General features: G+C 41.6%; 1 protein-coding gene across 1 annotated transcript; it reads right to left on the bottom strand.

Moving 5' to 3' along the window:
- Positions 1-748: 748 nt before the first annotated feature.
- LOC127157906 (butyrophilin subfamily 1 member A1-like) lies at positions 749-21,207 on the bottom strand. The gene is given in 10 exon segments (XM_051101087.1): positions 749-884; positions 886-1,369; positions 1,682-1,708; positions 1,972-2,025; positions 3,864-4,178; positions 14,395-14,502; positions 14,710-14,982; positions 15,328-15,681; positions 20,678-20,737; positions 21,080-21,207. Coding segments are annotated over 9 exon segments (1,716 nt in total). The 5' UTR covers positions 20,736-20,737; positions 21,080-21,207; the 3' UTR covers positions 749-841.
- Positions 21,208-21,474: the final 267 nt, after the last annotated feature.

Raw genomic sequence — 21,474 nt, 5'->3', positions numbered from 1 at the left:
AACTCCCAGAATCCCTTGAGACTCAATCAAACTTCCCTTCTGTTTACTATTTCTAATCTGTTGAGACTCATTCAAACTCATTTAACCTAATATTTCTAATCTATCTGTATAGTGTCTATGATACTTACCAGCAACTTCATAGCAACACTCTAGCAACCATCCAAACCAACCTAGCAACCGCCCTGTGTACCAATTAGCAACCACACAGCAACACCACAGTAACAGGAAACAGATAACCTGAATTGGAAACCACATAGCAACAGCCTAGCAACCACCCTGAGTGCCCTAACAACTGCAATAGAGACATACATTTGAACTTTATTTATGATGCTTTACAAATACCAAGTAATGTATGAAATAGAGTTGATCAAATGCAAGTAAATAAAAATGAGAACTTTACATTATGAATTAAGAATTGAATGACAGTGGTGATACCTGGATGTACTATACATTCAATATTAGCAACACATATAGCAACTCTTAGCAACATTTCACCCTGAGTACCCTAGCAATTTCCTGCATTTGGCATCACTAAGATTGCTATCGAGGCCTAAATCTAGAATAGTGGAATTATTTTTGCCTTTAGACTTGAGATTTTCAACTCCAACTTTTTCAAACTGCAAAACTATCAAACATTTTACAACTTTTAAAACATTTAATTCTTTCTGGCCCCAACCCTGCAACCTAGCAACTGCCCCCAGGTACCTTTACAACTTTTAAAAAACATTTAAAACTTTCTGGCCTGGCTTTCTCAAACAAACTTTACTATCTAGTTATTGCTGTTACCATTTTTATTGAATTTTCTTTTATTTCAGTTGATCATGTAAATTCACTGATCTCATTAGTAATCATCACAGATGATCAGTGGTGTGGAGTTTTCATTTCTCATACCCCAAACAAACAAATGGATAGAGTTTCTCATTAAAACACTGATCAGTGTAAGAGTAGATATGAGACATGGACTCCACATCATAAAAGCAGACGAGACCCTTCTCATAATCCACAAACACACCGACCCTCTGAGGATTCACACTCAGAGAAAGAGAGTCAACAGAAGAATCACAAGCTTGATACTCCCCATCTCTCCGTCCCACAATCCAGTATCCATTGTCAGGACTCAGACGGATCAAACCCTTCCTGTTAACAGATTCTCTGGTCACTCCTAAATCCCACTTAGTTTGTCCCTTCACCTGAACCTCAAAGTAAAAACACCCTGAGGAGAATCCATCCTTCCCAAGAACACCAAGATATTCATCAAATCTGTCTTTTCCTTTTCCTTTCGTTTGTGTGTTTCCAGATCTCACTTGTTTTCCATCATCAGACACGATGAGATGTGGATGAGCCGTATCAGCATCCAGAATCACATTCACTGCAAAAATTATTGAAAATTCTGCTTTACAGATGAGTTTATAATAAATACATTGACAATTATTTATTTTATAGGAATCATGAGAACTTTACAAGACAAACAAAAACAAAGATACACAATTAATTGTAAATAAATGTCATATTTAATGTACATTATATTATAATTTTGATGTTTACATTTTGTTGGGGGGGTCTTGCTTGTATTTAGTTATGTATGTAAAATAAATAATTATAATAAATAATGTTATTTTTATAATTATGCCATGAAACAAGCCTTTAATTTAAAAATAAATAATTATGCTTTTTTACTCACCCTTGTATGATCTTAAATATGTGGGAGCTGAAAACAGAAAGTATGAAGTTATAAAGGCTTCATAACAGAATTAATCTTTAGATCAATAGTGAGATCAATAATTTCAATCACCGCTTGAAGACCAACAAAATAAAAGAAGACTTTACAGAGTTTATATATCTTATAATAAAATACAATGAATAGCAAACATATATGAATGCATATTCATTGATTTGCTAAATTCATTCATTTTGGTAAATAATTTAAAAATAATGAATTTATATTTTAATAAGATCATATAAAACATTCACCTTTAGGTAGAATTGTCTTCAAAAGTTGATCATGTTCTAAAGAAAATTCAGAAAAAGATGAGAAAAGAACATTATATCATTTTTATTACTCTGACAAACAAGTTATGATCATTCAGTTTTGTTAACATCACACAACATCATCAGGGGCCGTGAACCCAAACATGAAGCTGGTTTAGCTGACTAGACAGGTAAGTTTCAGTTTAGTTTGTGCTCCAACTCTGGGTTTTAGGCACCATGAAAGTGGTTTGGCTTTTAGCAGTGTTCATCACCATAGTAACTTACGCTCCATAGATAACCTCCTCCAGGACAGATTATGTTCTGGTTTAGAGATCACAAACTGAAATTTGACCAATCAGCTTCAAGCAAACACATCTGTGACACAAAAAAGCCACTCCCTCAGTTTCTCTTGGTCCAAATTAAAGGGCACCACATAGTAAAAGAGTTTAAAAATAAAATAATCTGGATTTTAGTAATTTAGATTATTTATTGTTATTATTTTATATGATTTACATAATTATTATACCAATAATCCATTATCATTTTAACCATTTTAGTTTAATAGTTAAAGCTACAGTCTGAAACTTTTTTTGTGTTCAAAATTTACAAAATGTATATAATAAGTGGATACATCATGAATCCATTTTCCAAACATGTTTTTGTCTTATCCTGAATCACTACAGTACACCTATAATAAGGTTTTATATTCAGACTATTTCAGACTGGTTCTGGTTAGGAAGCGCTGTGGAGTAAACCAGTACCTGTGTGACTCATCATAGACATAAACAGAGAGAAGTAGCTCCAGCTACAATGTTCTTCCACAAGACACATTCAGTTCTGTTTATTAACTGCTAGAGAACCAAAAGTTATGGACTGCAGCTTTAAGATTTTATTTTAAATGAATAAAAAATATATACAGATCATCTGAAATATAAATAAGCTTTTGTCTCAATAGTTTTAATCATGACTACATATGAGTTTAGATTTTTCAGTCTCTGTATACCTACATATATATTATCATACACATATATGATCAACTATATACACTTCACATCTTTCACTAGCAGTGATTTGTCAAGATGTTTTCTTTAGCTTGTCCTCTTTCATGGCCAGATCTTGTTAAATTGTTTTAATTTTTTCATATTTTTCAGTCTTTTAATCTTTAACTAAACAAACTAAATCGCAATGACTCTTGTGAATCACAGTTTTAAGGAATGTGATTGATTGTTCATTACTAATGTCACATTTCTATGTGCACATGCTCTATAAACACATGATCAAAGTCTGAGCTGACAGAGAAAGTTGATGATCAGTGTCATGATACCAACAAAGCTGGATTGGTTTGATTTTGTCAACTCAAAACTAATCCTGTAACCCTGAGTTTATTCAGCCATTATTATGGTACAAGTCCCTGGTACATGTCAGGATTAGGTACTGTTTTGTGTTTTTGTGCATGTTTCCTTAGTTCTAGTTTAGTTACACCTGTGTTAATTACTAATTGTCTATCCTTGATTTTGGTACAACTGTCCTGTTGTTTATCTTAGTTATTTTAAGTTATTTATATCCTCAGTTTGCTGTTTTTATTGCTCACTTATCTTGTAATATTTTAAAAAGTTGGTTGTTCATTTTGCTGTTTTATTGCTTTTCTTTTCTTTTCTTTTGTTTTCTTTTCATGTTTTAGTTTTAGTTTTCATTAAACAAAACTGCTTGCACTTAAATCCAGCTCTCTGTTGTCTTTTTTGCAACCAGTCATGACAGACCTGAAAAAATATACATTATATAAACAACTGGTGACCATTTACCAGACTCAAGATGTACACAAAATAAATGAATGCAGTCAAAACTCTTGAAAACAATTAAATAATAAATTAATAACGTAATAAAGACAGATTCACCATGTTGTATTCTCTTCTTCTCATCCTGTAGTTGACTGAGTTCATTCTGTAGTTGACTGTGTTCATTCTGTAGTTGACTGTGTTCATTCTGTAGTTGACTGTGTTCATTCTGTAGTTGACTGTGTTCATTCTGTAGTTGACTGTGTTCATCCTGTAGTTGACTGTGTTCATTCTTTAGTTGACTGTGTTCATTCTGTAGTTGACTGTGTTCATCCTGTAGTTGACTGTGTTCATTCTTTAGTTGACTGTGTTCATTCTGTACTCGACTGTGTTTATTCTGTAATTGACTGTGTTCATCCTGTAGTTGAATGTGTTCTAAAGAAGATTCAGAATAAAGACAAGAGAAAACAGAATTCAGACAACAAATACAAATATAATTTGTGATTGAGGAACAATAATAAATTACATATTCACAAAAATATCCGAATGCACAATGTCTGTTAATTAAGCATTTTGTGGATAAAGCAGACTTGACATTAATACTGAAATTGCCTCAGTAAATTAATTTCTGCTTATTAAATTAATAGTTAGTAAGGTAGTTGTTAATGTCTGCTTTATAATACTAATAAGCAGCCAATATGCTTATAATATGCATGCTAGTAAGTAACTAGTTAATAGTGAGAACTGGTCTCTAGTCTAAATGTTACCAAAATATTTAATAAAGTCAAATTAAAATAGGAAATTAGAAACAAAACGAAATTTTGTCTACAGATTTTCCTTTTGATATGTTACCTCATATGTGAAATATTGTGTTGAGAATATACATCCCGGACTACGTTTTCCATCACCCATCGTGCTAAGTGCACCTACACCTGTAGCCAATCAGGCACGTTATATAAGCCCCGGACTTCCCCCTGTTACTTACCGAGAATTGTGGAGTTGTATTGTGGAGAATGGTATTTGTTGCGTTTAGCGCTCCCTTAGTGCTAGCAGCCTTTACTTTTTTTGTAGTTTCCTAGTTTCCTAGTTCCCTAATTTCCTAGTTTCCTAGTTTACTGGCTCCATGAGTTAAGCTTTCTTGCCTGGTCTTCTCGTCTTGTCTGTCTCTCCGCCTGCCTTGTGGACCTCTTGCTCATTGAACGGAATACCCCTTTTCCTTGCCCCCTTCGGATTACGTTCACCGCTGATCGACCCTCGAACTATTCTCGGACTATTCTTGTGTCTCGCTCCAACATACCTGTTTGCTATACCCTGTCTGTTCGACCATGTCTTTGTCTCGCCTTTCAAAGAAAGTTTTGCATTTGGATCTGCTCACCTCTCGTCTCCCTCTCCATGTTACAGTAACACTTTATATTGATAGTCCACTTTAGACATTCTACTAAGTGTAAGTAACTTTGCAACTGCATGTCAACTAGTCGTTAGAGTATTAGTAGACTGTCTGCTTAATATCTTCTAACGCTCTTCTAAACTTTGTAAGTATATGTCAACTTATTCTACTAACCCTAAACCTAACCTAACAGTCTGCTCTGAGAGTTAGTAGACATGTAGCTGCAAATTCATGAGAATTAGTTGACATATTGTTGCAAAGTTACTTAATGTTAGTAGAATGGCTAAAGTGGACTATCAAAATAAAGTGTAACCAAAAAAAAAGGATGGATTATGTAAAAACTAAATATAATATGTTTTGTTTTATAGTGGATACTTTAATTTTAGCGGTGCCCATATCTTTTCAAAACATATACTTTTACTTTTGATTTTCATATCTTTTCCATACTGTACTTTAGTGTATTTTAGAAACTAAGTCTAACCAAAAATGTTGTTATTGTTGTAAGAGCTGTGATTCTCAATATTCTAAATAAGTATAACTCATCTTCGCTAAGCAGCAGGTCCTATACCTATAACTATATTTTGTATTTTTATTATATTTGATTTATTAAACTTTTCTTCTATTGCCTGAAAAGCTTTTTCCAATCTGTTTCCTATATCCATCTGTTGTTTTATTACCTAATTCAATTTCCCATTTTGTCTTATTATTATATAAACCCCAGTCCTTAATTTCTTTAAATATATATTCGCCTATCAGGTTATCTCGATTTTACCAACTTTATTCATAAAAACGCAACAGAGGGTGAATATCATCTAAAGTTTTTATTTCTTATTTGAAAATATTTGTAAAATAATTTCCCAGATAATTTTTTTTTTCTCTATGTTCTCAAATGTCTCCATCTCATTGTCAAAATCTTTTAAGTCCTTTGCTGGCCCAAACCTTAAATACAACATCAAAAATATTTACTTTAAAATCTGTATCTCTTGCATGCTTTTTCTCTTAAACAAATCATCTCCTGATCACTAATTTCACTCACTTTGCAAATTTTTCTCCAACATTTAAAAGCTACCTTTTTCACCTACACAATAATAACTAGTATTTACCTCTTGCTTTCTCCCACAAAATATCAATGTACTAACTGCATCAAATAACCTGGTTTCCATACTTTTCCACTTTGATATATTTTCCCACTTGCATCCAGCTCAAAATCGGCTTAAACTGGGCTGCACTCCAAATTTGGCAATGATAAACCTCCATTTCTGTACTAGTTTGTAAAACCTTAAGTTTTACTCTTGGTTTACCCTTGTCCCAGATGAATCTTCTAAAAATACTATGCCACTTTTTAAAATTACTAAGATGTATATAAACTGGAAGATTTTGAAATAGAAACAAAGATCTCAGGAGTATACTCATTTTGATAGTACTTATTTTTTAAATCAAAGATAATGATAATATTTTCCACCTTTTAAAATAACTTCTTATAGTAGTTTCTAAAATATCACACTTATATGAATTCTCTGTTTTGTTTGGAATTTTCACTCCCAAATACATTATCCCTGTTTGATTCCATTTAAAATCATATTTCTCTTTAAAACCTTCTTGTAATTTACCCCCAGTTTCCATAGCTTCTGTCTTATTAAAGTTTAATTTATATCCTGACATAGCTCCATATAACTCTATTTCTTTTAACACTGAGGGTAATGATGTTTGTACATCTGTTAAAAACAAAATCACATCATCCACATACAATGCAAGTTTATGTTCCTCATTTTCAGTTTTAAGGCCTTTTATTAAAGTTTTATTAAAGTCCCCCGTATACTCTGTGCTAAAGACTCTATACATAGAGCAAATATCTGAGGTGATAAGGGATCCCCTTGTCTTGTCCCCCTCATTAATGCAAATTTATCTGAAAAAACTCTTTTAGCCCTAATTCCTGCATTCGGTTGATTATATATATTTTTTTAACCAATTTATTAAACTTTTGATTAAAACCAGATATTTTGTTTCTAGTTGTAAAATCAATTAGATTACGTGTTATTACGTTATCAAGTAGTGCCTGTTTTTTGCACAAATCCTGTTTGATCCAAGTTTATTATTATTGGTATTATCTCAACAAGTCTCATAGCAGCTATTTTCACTGATTATTTTCAGTGTGGTTGCAGAGCATGACACAGACAACACTGTGTTAAAACCACAACTGAAAATGTATCCTGTGCACACAAGGAAACCAGCCAACAAGACCATTCATATGAAATCATTCAGTATTGTTTAAACTTTTCATCATAGATTGATATTAAACAAAAAACACAATCATTTGAGATGTGGTGGAAATTTAATTTGTTTATGACTTTCAGCAAAAAAAAAAAAATTAATTAAATCAAACTTGTGAAAATTAAAACCTGCAATAAGGAGTAAACTTCACTGACAAGTTAATTTTTTCTGGGGTCATAGACAACTGTTTAAACCAAATGGCCTCCACCCAAACAAACTTGGTGCAAGAGTGCTAAAGGACAACATCTACTTCTTGCTCCATCATCCTTTAGCAGTGTGTGCCAGTCTACTCAACCTGAATGACACACACACCTGAACAGAGTATGAATGAGCACAGGATTTCGCATCAGTTCCTGAATCGTTACGTGGTTGACACATCCCACAATGACACTGTTAACACTACACAGCCACAACAAGCACTGCTCATGGACACCATCCCGACTGAGTCCTGTCCACAGAGCTCATCAAAGACAAACTGTGACACAGAATACCTCAGAAACTCAGCACCCTAAGACGACTTTCTGGAAAACAAACAGGAAAGCCAGGACAACATATCCATGTTGAAAAAAACAGCATTTGATGGTTAGGTAGGTTTTGAAGCATGGATGCTGGTTTTAGCTGGTTAAGATGGTCTTAGCTGGCCATGTGCTGGTCCTAAGCTGGTCCTGAGCAGGAGGGACCAACTTAGGACCAGCACATGATCAGCTAAGGACCAGCTTAAATCAGCAAAGAACCAGCATAAACCATGCAGCTCAATCCAACATCCATCCTTCAAAAACTGCCTAACCAGCATATGCTGTTTTTTTCAACAGGCATTTCAGCCACTGGAAACACCAGAGCCACAGCCCCTCACACCAGACACATTATCCCTCTCTCCAGCATCTCCACTTCTAAGCTGCTCAAAGAAAATGGAAGAACTGGTGTATGCTGGACCAAACTCTCCCACTCTGTTGCTACAAGCCCCCCAAAACAATTATTTCTGGTCAATAATTTATTAACCATAAACAACCTGGATTTTATGTTTCTAAAAGAAACATGGCTAGAAAACAGCTGCAGAGCTGTTATAGGAGAGGTGGAGGTTTAGCTGCAGTGTCATTTGGTCAGTAATTGTCTTTTGAATATCTGTGTTTTGTGCTAAAAAGTACTCCACACATTCTATTTATCATTATTTACAGGCCTCCAAAATACTCTCCAGCCTGCTGAAGACTTTGCAGAACTGTTATCAATGATTTCCTCAGAGTTTGACTGTTTCACATAGATAATGCAGAAATCAATATTGCAATCCACAATAATATTTAAACTATATAGAAAGCCCTCATGTTTTTAATGTGGAACTAGGCACAGCTAGACAGAGCTTCTTCTCAAACCTTATAAACAGCAACATAAACACTCACACTCTTTTTGCTACTGTTGAGAGACTAGTACTCACTAGTATCACTAGTATTCACTTTCCGGGCGACAGGTTCGCTCTGAGGTGAGTGGAGGCTCCACCCTCGGATGGTCCAGCTGTTTTTGGAGTCAGTTTGGCCAGGCACAGGTAGATCTGTTGCCTCACCAGAATCCACTCACTGCCAGTGATAATCAGGGTTGGGGCCATTCATGAATTGAATTGAGAATGAATGGTAAATTCCAATTCACTTCCTGGAATGGAATTGGAATTGCATGCAGCTGAAAGGAAATGGAATTGGAATTGAATTGGAATGTCAGGAAACAGAATTGAAATCAAATAAATTCCACTAAATTCCACTTGAGATATTTAGGCCTGAGAGATGCAATCTTAGTGATGCCAAATTTCAGGAAATGAATGAAACACATGAATGAACATGACTTTTTGTGAGTTGAGACATATATTATGTGGTAATCATATATTGAATGTATAGTACATCCAGAAACTTATCACCACTGTCATTCAATTCTTAATTCATAATGTACAGTTCTCATTTTTATTTACTTGCATTTGATCAGCTCTATTTCATACATTACTTGGTATTTGTAAAGCATCATAAATAAAGTTCAAATGTATGTCTCTAAATGCAATCACAAATAAATGCTCAGAAACAGCAATAAACAGAATTCAGTGGAATTTCCCTCAATTTAATTCCACGTCCTGTAATTCCAATTCAATTCCAACTCTGTTTCCTGTAATCGTTGTTGAATTCCAATTCCAATTCCATTTCCTTCTTTGAATTGGAATTGTTGAGTTCATTCCTGAATTGACCCCAACCCTGGTGATAATACGTCCTGACTGAGGACTCCCTCGGTTCAGATCCGATGACACTCAGCTGACCGTACAGCTTATTCCCCAGTAAGCCTTATTGCACAGACACGGTGCAATGTCGGGAAGGACTCAAAACAGATTCTCTTGGTAGCCCTGTTCGGCCCAACGGAACTTGGTTCTCAGAGCTTGTGCTCCTACCATTGTTTCCTTCCTGACACACCCCCCCTGAGAAGGAACCTCCTTCCTCAGGGGAAGGGCACAATCTGGCACCCGCGCCCAGATTTTTGGAACTTCCTTCTATGGTCCCTGGATGTGACCAGGAAGCCTCCAGAAATCTTCTACCCACAGTGGCAAGCACCCTATACAGGACTGAGCCCCCTCCACCAGGCAATGGCATGTCCTGGGAATGGCCACCATGACCTCGTAGAAGGCAGATCGGTGGGGCACGATTTGTTAAGAGGTGTCCGGAAGGTGAACCCTCCCTGGTAGCACCACATCCCCTCTTGATCTGTCTGTGGTCCTTCGGGCCTACAGTAAGATCCGCTGAGCCCCTCAATCGGTTGATTCTGTGCCCTCTCCACGAAGACGGCCTCCCCCGATTGCACTCACCTCTGTTAAGAGCGGGAAACCTCCAAGCCCTATCCGTCAACATTCGTGCCTGGAATTCGGGCCGGTGAACTCTCACGTTGCTCTGGGAACCTGGCCTGAATACGTGCCCATGGTAACCACCACTCCCTTCAGAGATCAGGTGGTGACCCTGCAAGCAATTCCTTACCAGGAAGATGACCCCAACCTGACCCTATTATGCCCGGTCCGTGTCCCACGCATTTACCTGGAATGTTCTCAGCACTTCAGACGTTCCGGTCAGCTCTTTGTCTGTTATGTAGCACAGCGGAAGGGGAAGGCTGTCTCCAAGCAAAGGATCTCCCACTGGCTTGTGGATACGATCTGTACGGCCTACAGGCCAGAGGCTTGCCCTGCCCACTGGGAATGAGAACCCAGTCAACCAGGGGCATCGCTGCCTTGGCAGCTCTTGCAAATGGGGCCTTGTTAACAGACATCTACAGAGCTGCAGGTTGGGCTACACCTAATACACTTGCCAATTTGCGCATGGAACCAGTGTTGGCTAGAGTCTTAAACGCAAGCTCTTGGCTCAGCATTCTGGTTGGTTGTAGAGCTTGCTTAAGTGCTTCCCCTAATGGTGATTATGCTTCTAAGTTTCAGTAGGTTTCCTGATGTGAACCCTGGACACCTTCTCCATCACTTGGCACTTCTGGACGTGGCAGAGTTCGGCAGAGGAACTCCCTGCAAAAACCCAACACAAGGTATGGTTACCTTACTAACTCTTGGTTGGATCTGTGCCCCATATGTAATGGCTCCTTATGTGGCCCCATGTGTGTAAATCCACCTATAACTCTCTATGGTGCTGTGTTTCCCCTGAAGACAGGTTTGTCTCTAAGATCTGAATTTGGTAGTCTCCCCTAGCGTGAGACCCACTTCAGGTCCCATATCTAATGATATTCACTTTATACCCCCCCTCTGGGCAGGTTGTGATCTCTGTAGTGCCTTTCTTTCCTGCGGGAAACAGGCACTTTCCCAGCGTTCTCAAGACACTCAGCCGCTCCACTGAGGAAAGGCCCGGCTGCAGGTAACCCTGCCTGTGACAGGTCAGTTCTTGGACGTTGGAAGGTCACGAAGAGGTGAGCTGCATTTATGTTAACACTTTGGCTTGTTACTATCTGTGCCCAATCACTCGTGATGCGGTCAGACTTGTGGCATGTTTATATAGGGACCCCTAGTGTTGTACACTACTAGACACAACTGTAGTGTACGACAGATAGGGAACGTCTCGGTTACATATGGTAACCCTCGTTCCCTGATGGAGGGAACGGAGGTGTTGTGTCCCCCTTGCCACAACTCTGGACCGCCTCTGAGTGAGTTGAGATGCTTCGACTCCTCAGAACAGAATGAGTGAGCAGAGCATGCGCTGCCCTATGTATACCCGGATGTCCGGGACGTGGCCAGCTATGCAAATTCTGCACACCCAATTTCATTGGCCTTTTCTCAAACTATCAGAGGTGTTTGGGCTCCCAAGAGCGACCCCTAGTGTCGTACACTACTAGACACAACATCTCCGTTCCCTCCATCAGGGAACAAGGGTTACCATGCGTAACCGAGACGATTTACAGAATAATCAAATATCTAAATTAATACATATTTTATATTTGTGATCAGCCTAAATTAGAGTAAACATCTAAATTGTAACGATCATATGAAATTGGAGTCAGATTAAACATGGAGCTAGATTAAACTTGAAACTAAATCCTGATAAATTAAGTGAAATTTGCAGAAGCGCTTTGAAAAGACCGAACATGCATTAAACCTTCAACCAGGCAACTGGACTCTGCGTCTGGGCCAGTGGATGGATCCTTACATCAGCATATTATTGTCTCAAAAACACTGCACGAATTAGATGTTTTGTTTCCAGTCAAGACTTGGAGAAACTTGTTCATGCCTTTATCAGCAGCAGCGTGAACTATTAAAATAGACTCCTGACCAGCTTTCACAAGAAGACCATTAAACAGCTGCAGCTCATCCAGAACACTGCTGCCAGGATTCTGACTACAACCAGAAAATCTGAGTATATCACACCAGTCCTCAGGTCATTACACTGGCTTCCAGTTACATTTAGGATTGATTTTAAAGTATTATTACTCATTTATAAATCACTCAATGGCTTAAGACCTCAATACATTGCAGATGTGCTTACAGAATTCAAACATATCAGATCACTCAGATCATTAGGATCAAGTCATTTAGATATGCCGAGGGTTCACACAAAACAAGTGCAGTCTGCTTTTAGCTATTACGCTACCTGCAGCTGGAATCAGCTTCCAGAAGAGATCAGATGTGCTGTAATGCCATGCCAGCAGAGGGAGCCCTCACCCATGGACTGACTGTTACTGCTCCCTCTGCTGCTTCATTGGTTACTTCCTGTTGGTGGCCATTTAATGAGGCCTAAACCAAACAGGACTCCGCAAAGTATTGTTTTGCCTGTGCGGACTCTACCAAGCATTTTCCCTGTTTTCATTGCCTTTTTTGTTATTTCCATGGTTTTGGTTCATTGTCATAGTTTTTGTTTTGTTTTTTGCCATAGTTTTGTCTAGTTCATTGCCATAGTTTTTGCCTAGTTTCATAGCCTTGTTTATTTGTTACTTTTGGACTGCTCACTTGGATTTTGACCTTCTGCCTGTTTATTTGGATTTTGCTTTTGTCTTGCCCTGGATATTACTGTTTGTTTGGTGATCGACCCTGCCTGTTTTGACTATGCTGTGTTAAATAAAGCTTGCATATGGATCTTACATGCTTTCCTGGAGTCCTGTGCTAAAACAGTAGCCATATTTAAAGTGCCCCTATTATGCTATTTTAAAGGTTGCTAATATTGTTTTAATAGACTCCCAAAACAGGTTTACATGTATGCAAGGTCAAAAAACACTTCAGTTTTCTCCAAAAATAGATTTAATTTTACCCCATTTCTAAATGATTCATAAACGACTCGTGCAAAGCAGTTCAAAGAATCAGTCTCTCTAAACCCCTCCTTTCCGTGAGCCCTCACTGCTGTGATTGGTTAGATGGCGCAGTCCTTTATGATTGGTCTATCGCATACAGCGTGTCGGAAAACGAAACGCCCATTGCCATAATTGATTGACAGCCCTGGATACTTGTCAATACATAGAAAAGATGGCATCAATTTTACCATAACAATTCCAGAGTCTGATGATGAAACGGTTGAAGTGGCTGATCAACAAGTTAGCATGGTCTACCATGGAAAGTGCTCGCAATTTGCTTATGTAAGTGAACCGGGCACACCTCTATGTTGTAAACTTCAACACTGTATAATGCATTAAGCGACTTTCACACCGAACGTGGAAAGCGCTTCGCTGGCCTCTGGGTTCAGTGCAGCCCTTCAGAGCGCAGCGGCAAAAGTTCATTTGAACAACTCATTTGAACTTTGTATGCGGCGTGCGCGCTCCACTGCGAGGTCGAGGCAGAAACAAGCCATCCTCACGCAGCAGAAGCAATTAAAACAAATTGGTTTCATAGCACAGCGCTTTCCACATTCGGTGCGAAAGCCGCTTTGTGCGCCATCCTTTATCATTACTCCAACTAATGAGACAGACAGACAGTCAAGCTGCATCAATCACAAATTGTCAGACTACAGTGAGTCCACAGCTGAACAGCAGAACTACAGAAGCGTGATTTAGCCGGTTAGCATGACATGTGCAGGGTTGTTACACAACATAACACCTCAATTCGTAGATTCATCATCTTTTGGAAGTGAATATAAAACAGTTTTACTCACAGCGTAGGAAACAGCGTCTTCCGTATAATGTACGTGTAAATTTCCATGTGAAATAAACCACATGTAAATTTATGGGTGGGCAAGTTGTTCGCGACATAGAACGTGGGTGGACATTAAGCAAATGTGTTACTTCATGACGTTTGGCCATAACAGAAAATTTATCATGCACTGTCGGCTTCACAACTTTGCAGATAGTTTATGTTCACATACAGCTACATGAAACACTACATGAAAGATCATATTTGAAAAGGCATAATAGGGGCACTTTAAATCTAGACTTTAATCACATCTGTTTATAGCTGTGCATTTACAAATGAGCTCAGTGCTATGTCCGAATGATTGCCTTGAAAATTATCCCCATACTGCTTTATTTACATAAATATATAAAATAACAAGAATTCAAACATTTTACCTCTGATTTTATGAGCAAACACAGCTATCAGTATTCCAGCAATCACACTGAGCACAGCAGCTACTGAAATCAGGATGATTGATGTCCTCCAAGAACTAAACCTTTTACCTATAAAACAAAATGGTAATTAACCACACTATGTAAATCAAACATATTTGACAAGATGATTACAAAATCTATAATGTTGAGTTTTGAATGGTGCATAGAAATGTTTCAACTTTATGACACAATGGACTCAGCTGATGATCATAAAATCTTTTTATTGAATCAAAAATACCATGAGATACCAAGTACAGTAAAAGTGTTAGTACGTACTTGTGGTGATAATCTGTGTTTCCAGCACGTGATGTCTCAGTTTGACTCTGCAGTGAATCTTGCCGTCTCTGTGATGTACAGTGATGGTGTGTTTCACACTGAATCTGTCTTCATTTCTGTGTGTCTCTGTAGTTTCTGAACTCAAACTGACTCCTTCACTGTTCAGCCACTCAAGATCAGGTTCAGGATACCAACCTTCAGATTCACACAGTAGATGAAGTCCTCCTGAATGATCAAACCCATCTACAGTGATCACTGGAGGACGTCCTACAGCTACAGATCAATAAGAAGAACATGCGGTTGTTGTTCTGGCTTTTTTAAGTTAATTAGAGCATGTTAAGCCTGGAATAAACTACACGACTTTTGCCCCGATTTACAGTCCGGAGGATATCAAACATGTTCGATATTTTCAGGAGAGTGCATATCACACGTCTCCAACAATGTGTGCATTTGTATGTGAGTTTGTTTTGATCCTCAGTCATTTAGTGTATGATGGCCAGTTTTCCTTTGTAACTATTACAAAGTCAGTAAGTGTGTGATGCCTAGTGTTTTAAAATTGTTCAGATTTTAAAAGTTGTGTAGCGTATTCCAGCCTTTAGTTTTCAATGGTTTTCTCACCTTCAATATTGACATTAACAGTGGCATCATCAGACCAGGATTTGGACTGAATAAAACACTTATAAAGTCCTTCATCAGAGACTCGGACTGATGAAAGTTTGAGTGATGTATTTCCTCTCTGTAGTTCTTGATGATTCAGTTTTGTTCTGCCTCTGTAGGACTGAATCTGATTTGTGTTTTTGTCTACATGATCCTCATAGAGATGCACTAGTGGTGAGTCTTTCAGATCAAGTCTAAACCACTCCACTCTCATGTCCACAACACTAATGTTGGGTTTGACTGAACAGGGCAGAATCACATCTTCACCAGCTACAGCAAATACAGGACCTGCAGGTCCCACTACTTCATACTGCTCTGTAAAAGAGAAAACGTCTCAGGTTACGTATGTAACCCCAGTTCCCCGAGGGAACGAGACGCCGCGTCGACAAATGCTATGGGAACGCCTTCAGCGTGACCGCGCTCTGAATCACGTGTGCAATCAGACCAATGGAAGAGCGAGATGTCATAGGCGGGTGACGTCACTGACCAGGAAGCATAAAAGCATGTGCGCCAGAACGAGCGTCAGCTTCCAGGAGAGAAGCAGCGATCGCGGGGACGCAGGAGCATGGCCTCGAGACGCGGCGTCTCGTACCCTCTGGAAAACCGGGGTTACATACGTAACCTGAAACGTTCCCCTTCAGGAACTCGAGCCGCGTCGACAAACGCTATGGGAACGAGATGCCCAAGCCGCCAGGATCCAAGTCCCAGCCAAGGAAGAGCTAGGGCAAAGGACAGAAGAGCCAGGAGAGGCTCGCAGGTCTAGCTCGTAGAACCTGACAAAAGTGAGGGGCGTGGACCATCCCTCCGCGTTACAAATCTCCTGCATGGAAACCCCAGCAAGAAAGGCTTTAGAGGCAGCCATGCTCCTAGTAGAATGGGCCTTGACCCCCAAAGGCGGAGGAAGGCCCGAAGAGTCATAAAAGATAGAGATGGCATCAACTATCCAACGACTCAAGGTTTGCTTGGAAGCAGGGAAGCCCTTTTTAGGGGGACCATAACACACAAAAAGTTGGTCAGACTTTCTCCACCCGGCAGCACGGTGGACGTATGTGTCCAGTGCTCAAACTGGACACATACAGTTAAGCTTCTGCTGGTCAGAATCCCGGAAGGGAGGAGGACAGAAGGCCTGCAGCACGACAGGCCGTGGTGCTGAGGAGGGGACTTCTTGCAGAGAGCTTCTAGCACCACAGACAGGTCCCAAGAGGGAACACGAGGTCGTACTGGAGGCCCCTCAGAGGCCACACCCAAAGCTTCCACAGCTCCGGCCGGGGGTGAAGAATGAAGCCCCCTGCCTGTGAGAGGAGATCTCTCCTTACGGGAATCTCCCAGGGAGAGCCGTCGAGGAGAGAAATCAGGTCCAAGAACCATACTCGGCCCGGCCAGAACGGGGCTACTAGTAGAAGGGACACCCCGTCCCGGCGCACTCTCTCTAGAACTCCCGGGAGCAGAACGATCGGGGGAAAGGCGTACAGACGAAGCCTCAGCCACGTCTGTACCATGGCATCCAGCCCCAGGGGAGCTGGATGAACTAGAGAGTACCAGAGGGGACATTGTGTGTTCTCCCTCGTGGCAAAAAGATCCACCTGGGCTGGACCAAACACTCTCCAGATCTGCTTCACCACCTCGGGGTGAAGCATCCATTCCCCGGGCCTCGGCTCCTGCCTCGACAGGATGTCTGCTCCCAAGTTGAGGTGCCCAGGTACATAAACTGCTCTCAGCGAGAGGACCACACAAGGATCTGGTGCGCCAGCTTGTACAAGGGGCACGAACGCAGACCTCCCTGGTGGTTGATGTACGAGACCACCGAGGTGTTGTCGGTGCGGACCAACACGTGGCGATCTCTCAGGTCCGGGAGGAAGTGTCTCAAAGCTTGAAACACGGCCAGCATCTCCAGGCAATTTATGTGCCAAGTGAGTTGGTGACTGCTCCACAGACCGCGGGCAGGGTGGCCATTCATGACCGCTCCCCAACCGGTGAGGGATGCGTCCGTCGCTAGCGTTATGCGGCAACAAGGAGCTCCCAGCACCGGGCCCTGAGACAAGAACCAGGGTTTCCACCACATGTCTAAGGCACGTAGGCATTGCCGCATGACCTTGATCATGCGGAACGGGTTTCCCCTCGGGGAGAACCCCCCTGGTCTTGATCCATCACTGTAGGGGTCTCATGTACAGCAGGCCAAAAGGTATCACATTGGACGCAGCTGCCATCAGACCCAGCAGTTGCTGGAACTGCTTTACAGTGAGTGACCGGCCCTCTTTCTCTCTCTTGACTGCAGTAAGGATCGACTCGTTCCGAGCAGGAGACAACCGTGCCTGCATCGTGGTCGAATCCCACACCACGCCCAGATAAGTGGTCCTCTGTAGTGGAGAAAGCACACTTTTCTTGGCGTTCAGTCTCAACCCCAGCTCTTTCATGTGAGCGAGAACGACATCTTGATGCCGAACCGCCACCATCTCCGACTGAGCCAGGATCAGCCAGTCGTCGATGTAGTTGAGTATGCGGATGCCCTGGAGTCGCAGAGGAGCCAGAGCTGCATCCACACACTTCGTAAAAGTGTGGGGGGGGAGAGTGCTAGGCCGAACGGAAGAACCCGATATTGGTAAGCTTCGCCCCTGAAAGCAAACCTCAGGAACTTCCTGTGTTGAGGAAGGATGGAGACGTGGAAATATGCGTCTTTCAGATCTATCGTGACAAACCAGTCCTCGGACCTGATCTGAAACACGACTTGTTTGATGGTGAGCATCTTGAACTTCAGTCGCATGACTGAGCAGTTCAGCAGACGCAGATCTAAAATGGGACGCAGGCCCCCATCCTTCTTCGGAACAATGAAGTACCGGCTGTAGAACCCGGACTCTCTGTCATGAGGAGGGACCACCTCGATGGCCTCCTTCCTCAAGAGAGTAGCTACTTCCTGCTCCATTACCAGACCCTGCTCGGGGCCCACCAGTGTGGGAGAGACCCCGTCGAACGGCGGAGGTGGTGCGCCGAACTGAATGTGATAACCTCGCTCTACAGTATGCAGGACCCAAGCAGACACATTGGGCAGTAGTTTCCACGCTGCCAAATGATCTACTAAGGGAACCAGCCTCTCGAGGCTGGCCTCTGATGTTGTGTGGGGCGCTAGAACGGTGTCCTGTAACGGTTCCCCGGCAGGAAGCACCTGAACTAGCGGCCCCAGAGACCCCTGCGGGGGTGGCGAGCTCCCCAGCCCCGCTACATTGCTGGGTGGAAAAAACTGGGGTGGATGCTTGCTGGAGACCGCTGCGCCCTGAAGCACTGGCAGGGTTGGCAGAACGGCCTCCTGAGGGCACGGGGGAGAGATGGACACCGAATGATGCGGTGCACCCCGCCTCTCCCCAGATGGGGCTGCCCTCAGCGGTCCTGAATAGTCAGGGCCACTTAGTCGAGGACTTATCTATACCCACGCTCATCCAATCCCGCCACGTAACCGTAGTTATAGGAGGCGGGGATGAACAAGCGGGACGAGAAGGGCGAATTCCACGATCTCGACACCTCGGTGTGGAGATCGGGAAAAAAGGGAAGGCTCCGGCGTGCTGGAGGTGGTCGAGACCGCAGAAATCTCTCATCAAATTTACTCTTCTGCGGCTCGACTTGTGGCTCGGCGGGCCAATCGATCTTAAGCTTGGCGACCGCGCGAGTCACAACCTCCAGCAACTCCTCGTACTGGGGAAACTGAGGTGCGGACACCTCATCAACAGTCTCCATGTCAACCTCCTCGGAGGAAGAGAGGTGGAATGTCGAGCCCGTCCCTCGGGGGGAAGAAACCGCAGAGCGGGCTTCTGATCCCTGAGAACGGGCAGCGGATCTGGTGGGTGAGGCAGGAGATAGGGGATCACCCGTCTCCATACCCTCCGCCAGATCCAGTTGCGAACCCCACGAGTGCAGCCGCCGCTCCGCCTCGGCGGAGGCGGGACCAGTCCCGCGGGGAACGCTGGTGAAGGCTCCCTCCTCGAAGAGAGCCTTCCCGGGAGCGGAGCAAACACAGGGGAAGACGCTCGCAGTGCGGGCAGTCGGCCCCCTCGAGAGCCGACGCTGCGTGCTCCGCTCCCAAACAAGCCACGCATAGAGCGTGTGTATCCCCGCTCGGGATGTAACGAGAGCAGGGAGGAACACACGCTCTAAAACGTGACTTGCTTGTTTCTTTAGACTTTTCTTTTTTGCTTAAAGACATTGTGTCCAATATAAAAGTGGCGCAAACTAGCAGCCAAAACGGGACACAATCACACACAAAACACAGAGCGCTGCTGAAAGTCAGAAGCTGACGCTTGTTCTGGCGCACGTGCTTTTATGCTTCCTGGTCAGTGACGTCACCCGCCTATGACGTCTCGCTCTTCCATTGGTCTGATTGCACACGTGATTCACGCTGAAGGCGTTCCCATAGCGTTTGTCGACGCAGCTCGAGTTCCTGAAGGGGAACCCAGGTCTAATTAAAAGTGAAGCTTGTTGTGAAGTCATAACTTGTCATCATATTTGTATGTGCACAAGTGTGCAAATAATGAACCTGAAGTCTTACCCACAGGCTTACTTTCGCATTGAAAAATAAGGTGGATAGCTCACCTGGACAATGGACAATTTCACTGTGATGACACATTTCAACTGTCATAGGCAGTAAAAATGCGGGCCTGCAATTTCTATACAGTATGATTACCCAATGATATAATTGTGACAGAAAACACTGAAATATATTTTTTCCTTCCATCTCATATTTATTTCCTTTAGGGGTTCTGTAATAGGCCTACAGGTTATTTCCTTCACAAACACAGTATTATATATGATTTATTAGGAAGTTAATAGTTAATAAGATTTCTTGAGTCAGGACTACCCATAGTATAGACTGGCATGTTTTTGATGTTTCTTTCTTTTAGGTACATCCGTGCTAGCCTCAAGATGTTGCAAGAAGTGGTGGGGTCGTAGGGACATGTCCCACACGCAAATTACTTCTATAGGTCAACCTTGCAGCCCAGTGGTAATAGCCTGCACTGGGGCCCATCATTACTATGCTACGGCAGTATAGTTAACGCTAATGTGAGGGTGTTTCTAATGCAATGTCAGAGGAACTATAAATTTGACATTGTTCTCTTCTCTGACTGCCGTTATCAGTCTCTCTCATTTTTTCCCTTTTTTTGGAAAGTCATGAATGCAAAAATATATATTTGTGGTACTCTCCCCTGCTCTCAAAGTTAACCCAACTATGACGACTTCCACAGCTGACAAACCCAGAAATGTAAAAAAGGTTCATAAATGGATTTGAACACACACTTCCTCTCTTTACGTGGGTGTGGAAAATTACCTGATCTTGAATCTGTAATTCCACTAATAATCAGCAGAGTCACACAAATAAACTTCATTGCTGGAGGACACAGATGATACAAAGAAAAATATGAATACAAAATATTACAATAAACAGACAAATGTGTTTTGTCTGTGAATACTTGCACATTTACACTTAAGGGCCAAATACAACATTTTATAGATATATATATATACAATGAACAGGTTAAATGAATCCAGTTAAAGCAAGACACAAATGTACAATGTGTGTCTACATGTAGCTTTATTTGACCTTATTTCTTTTAAAAAATGTATTTATATGGTTTAGTATCACTTTATAACCTACCTAACTAGTTCAATGCATCTGATCTCAAGTCACACTCATGATAGACACAATTATTCAGGAAAATGTGTTTCTTACCTGCGCCTGAACATTAAGGTGTTCACTGGAGTTTCTGAATAAATTACTGATATGATTATATGGGAATTAACTAAATGTTGATACGAGAGTTCGTAATCGAAAGGAGAATATTCCTGTCTCAGTTTTACTTTAACCTGTAACTAAATGATTTACCTGATGACACGCCCTCCACAACACCTAACCGTAATCCAACTGCCGAAACTATTCTCTGTTTGCAGAAATGTGTCTTCAGACTTTGAGTGCAGGGCTTCCCTGAAAAAAAAAAAAAAACAGCATATGCTGGTTAGGTATCTTTTGATGCTGGTTTAAGCTGGTCCTTTGCTGGTTTATGCTGGTCATGTTGCTGGTCAAGGACCAGCATAAACCAGCAAAGGACCAGCTTAAACCAGCATCGA

Source organism: Labeo rohita, unplaced genomic scaffold, assembly GCF_022985175.1.
Source record: "Labeo rohita strain BAU-BD-2019 unplaced genomic scaffold, IGBB_LRoh.1.0 scaffold_125, whole genome shotgun sequence".
NCBI lineage: Eukaryota > Metazoa > Chordata > Actinopteri > Cypriniformes > Cyprinidae > Labeo > Labeo rohita.
Note: the sequence above shows the minus strand (reverse complement) of the source record. Positions and strands in the feature narration are given on the sequence as shown.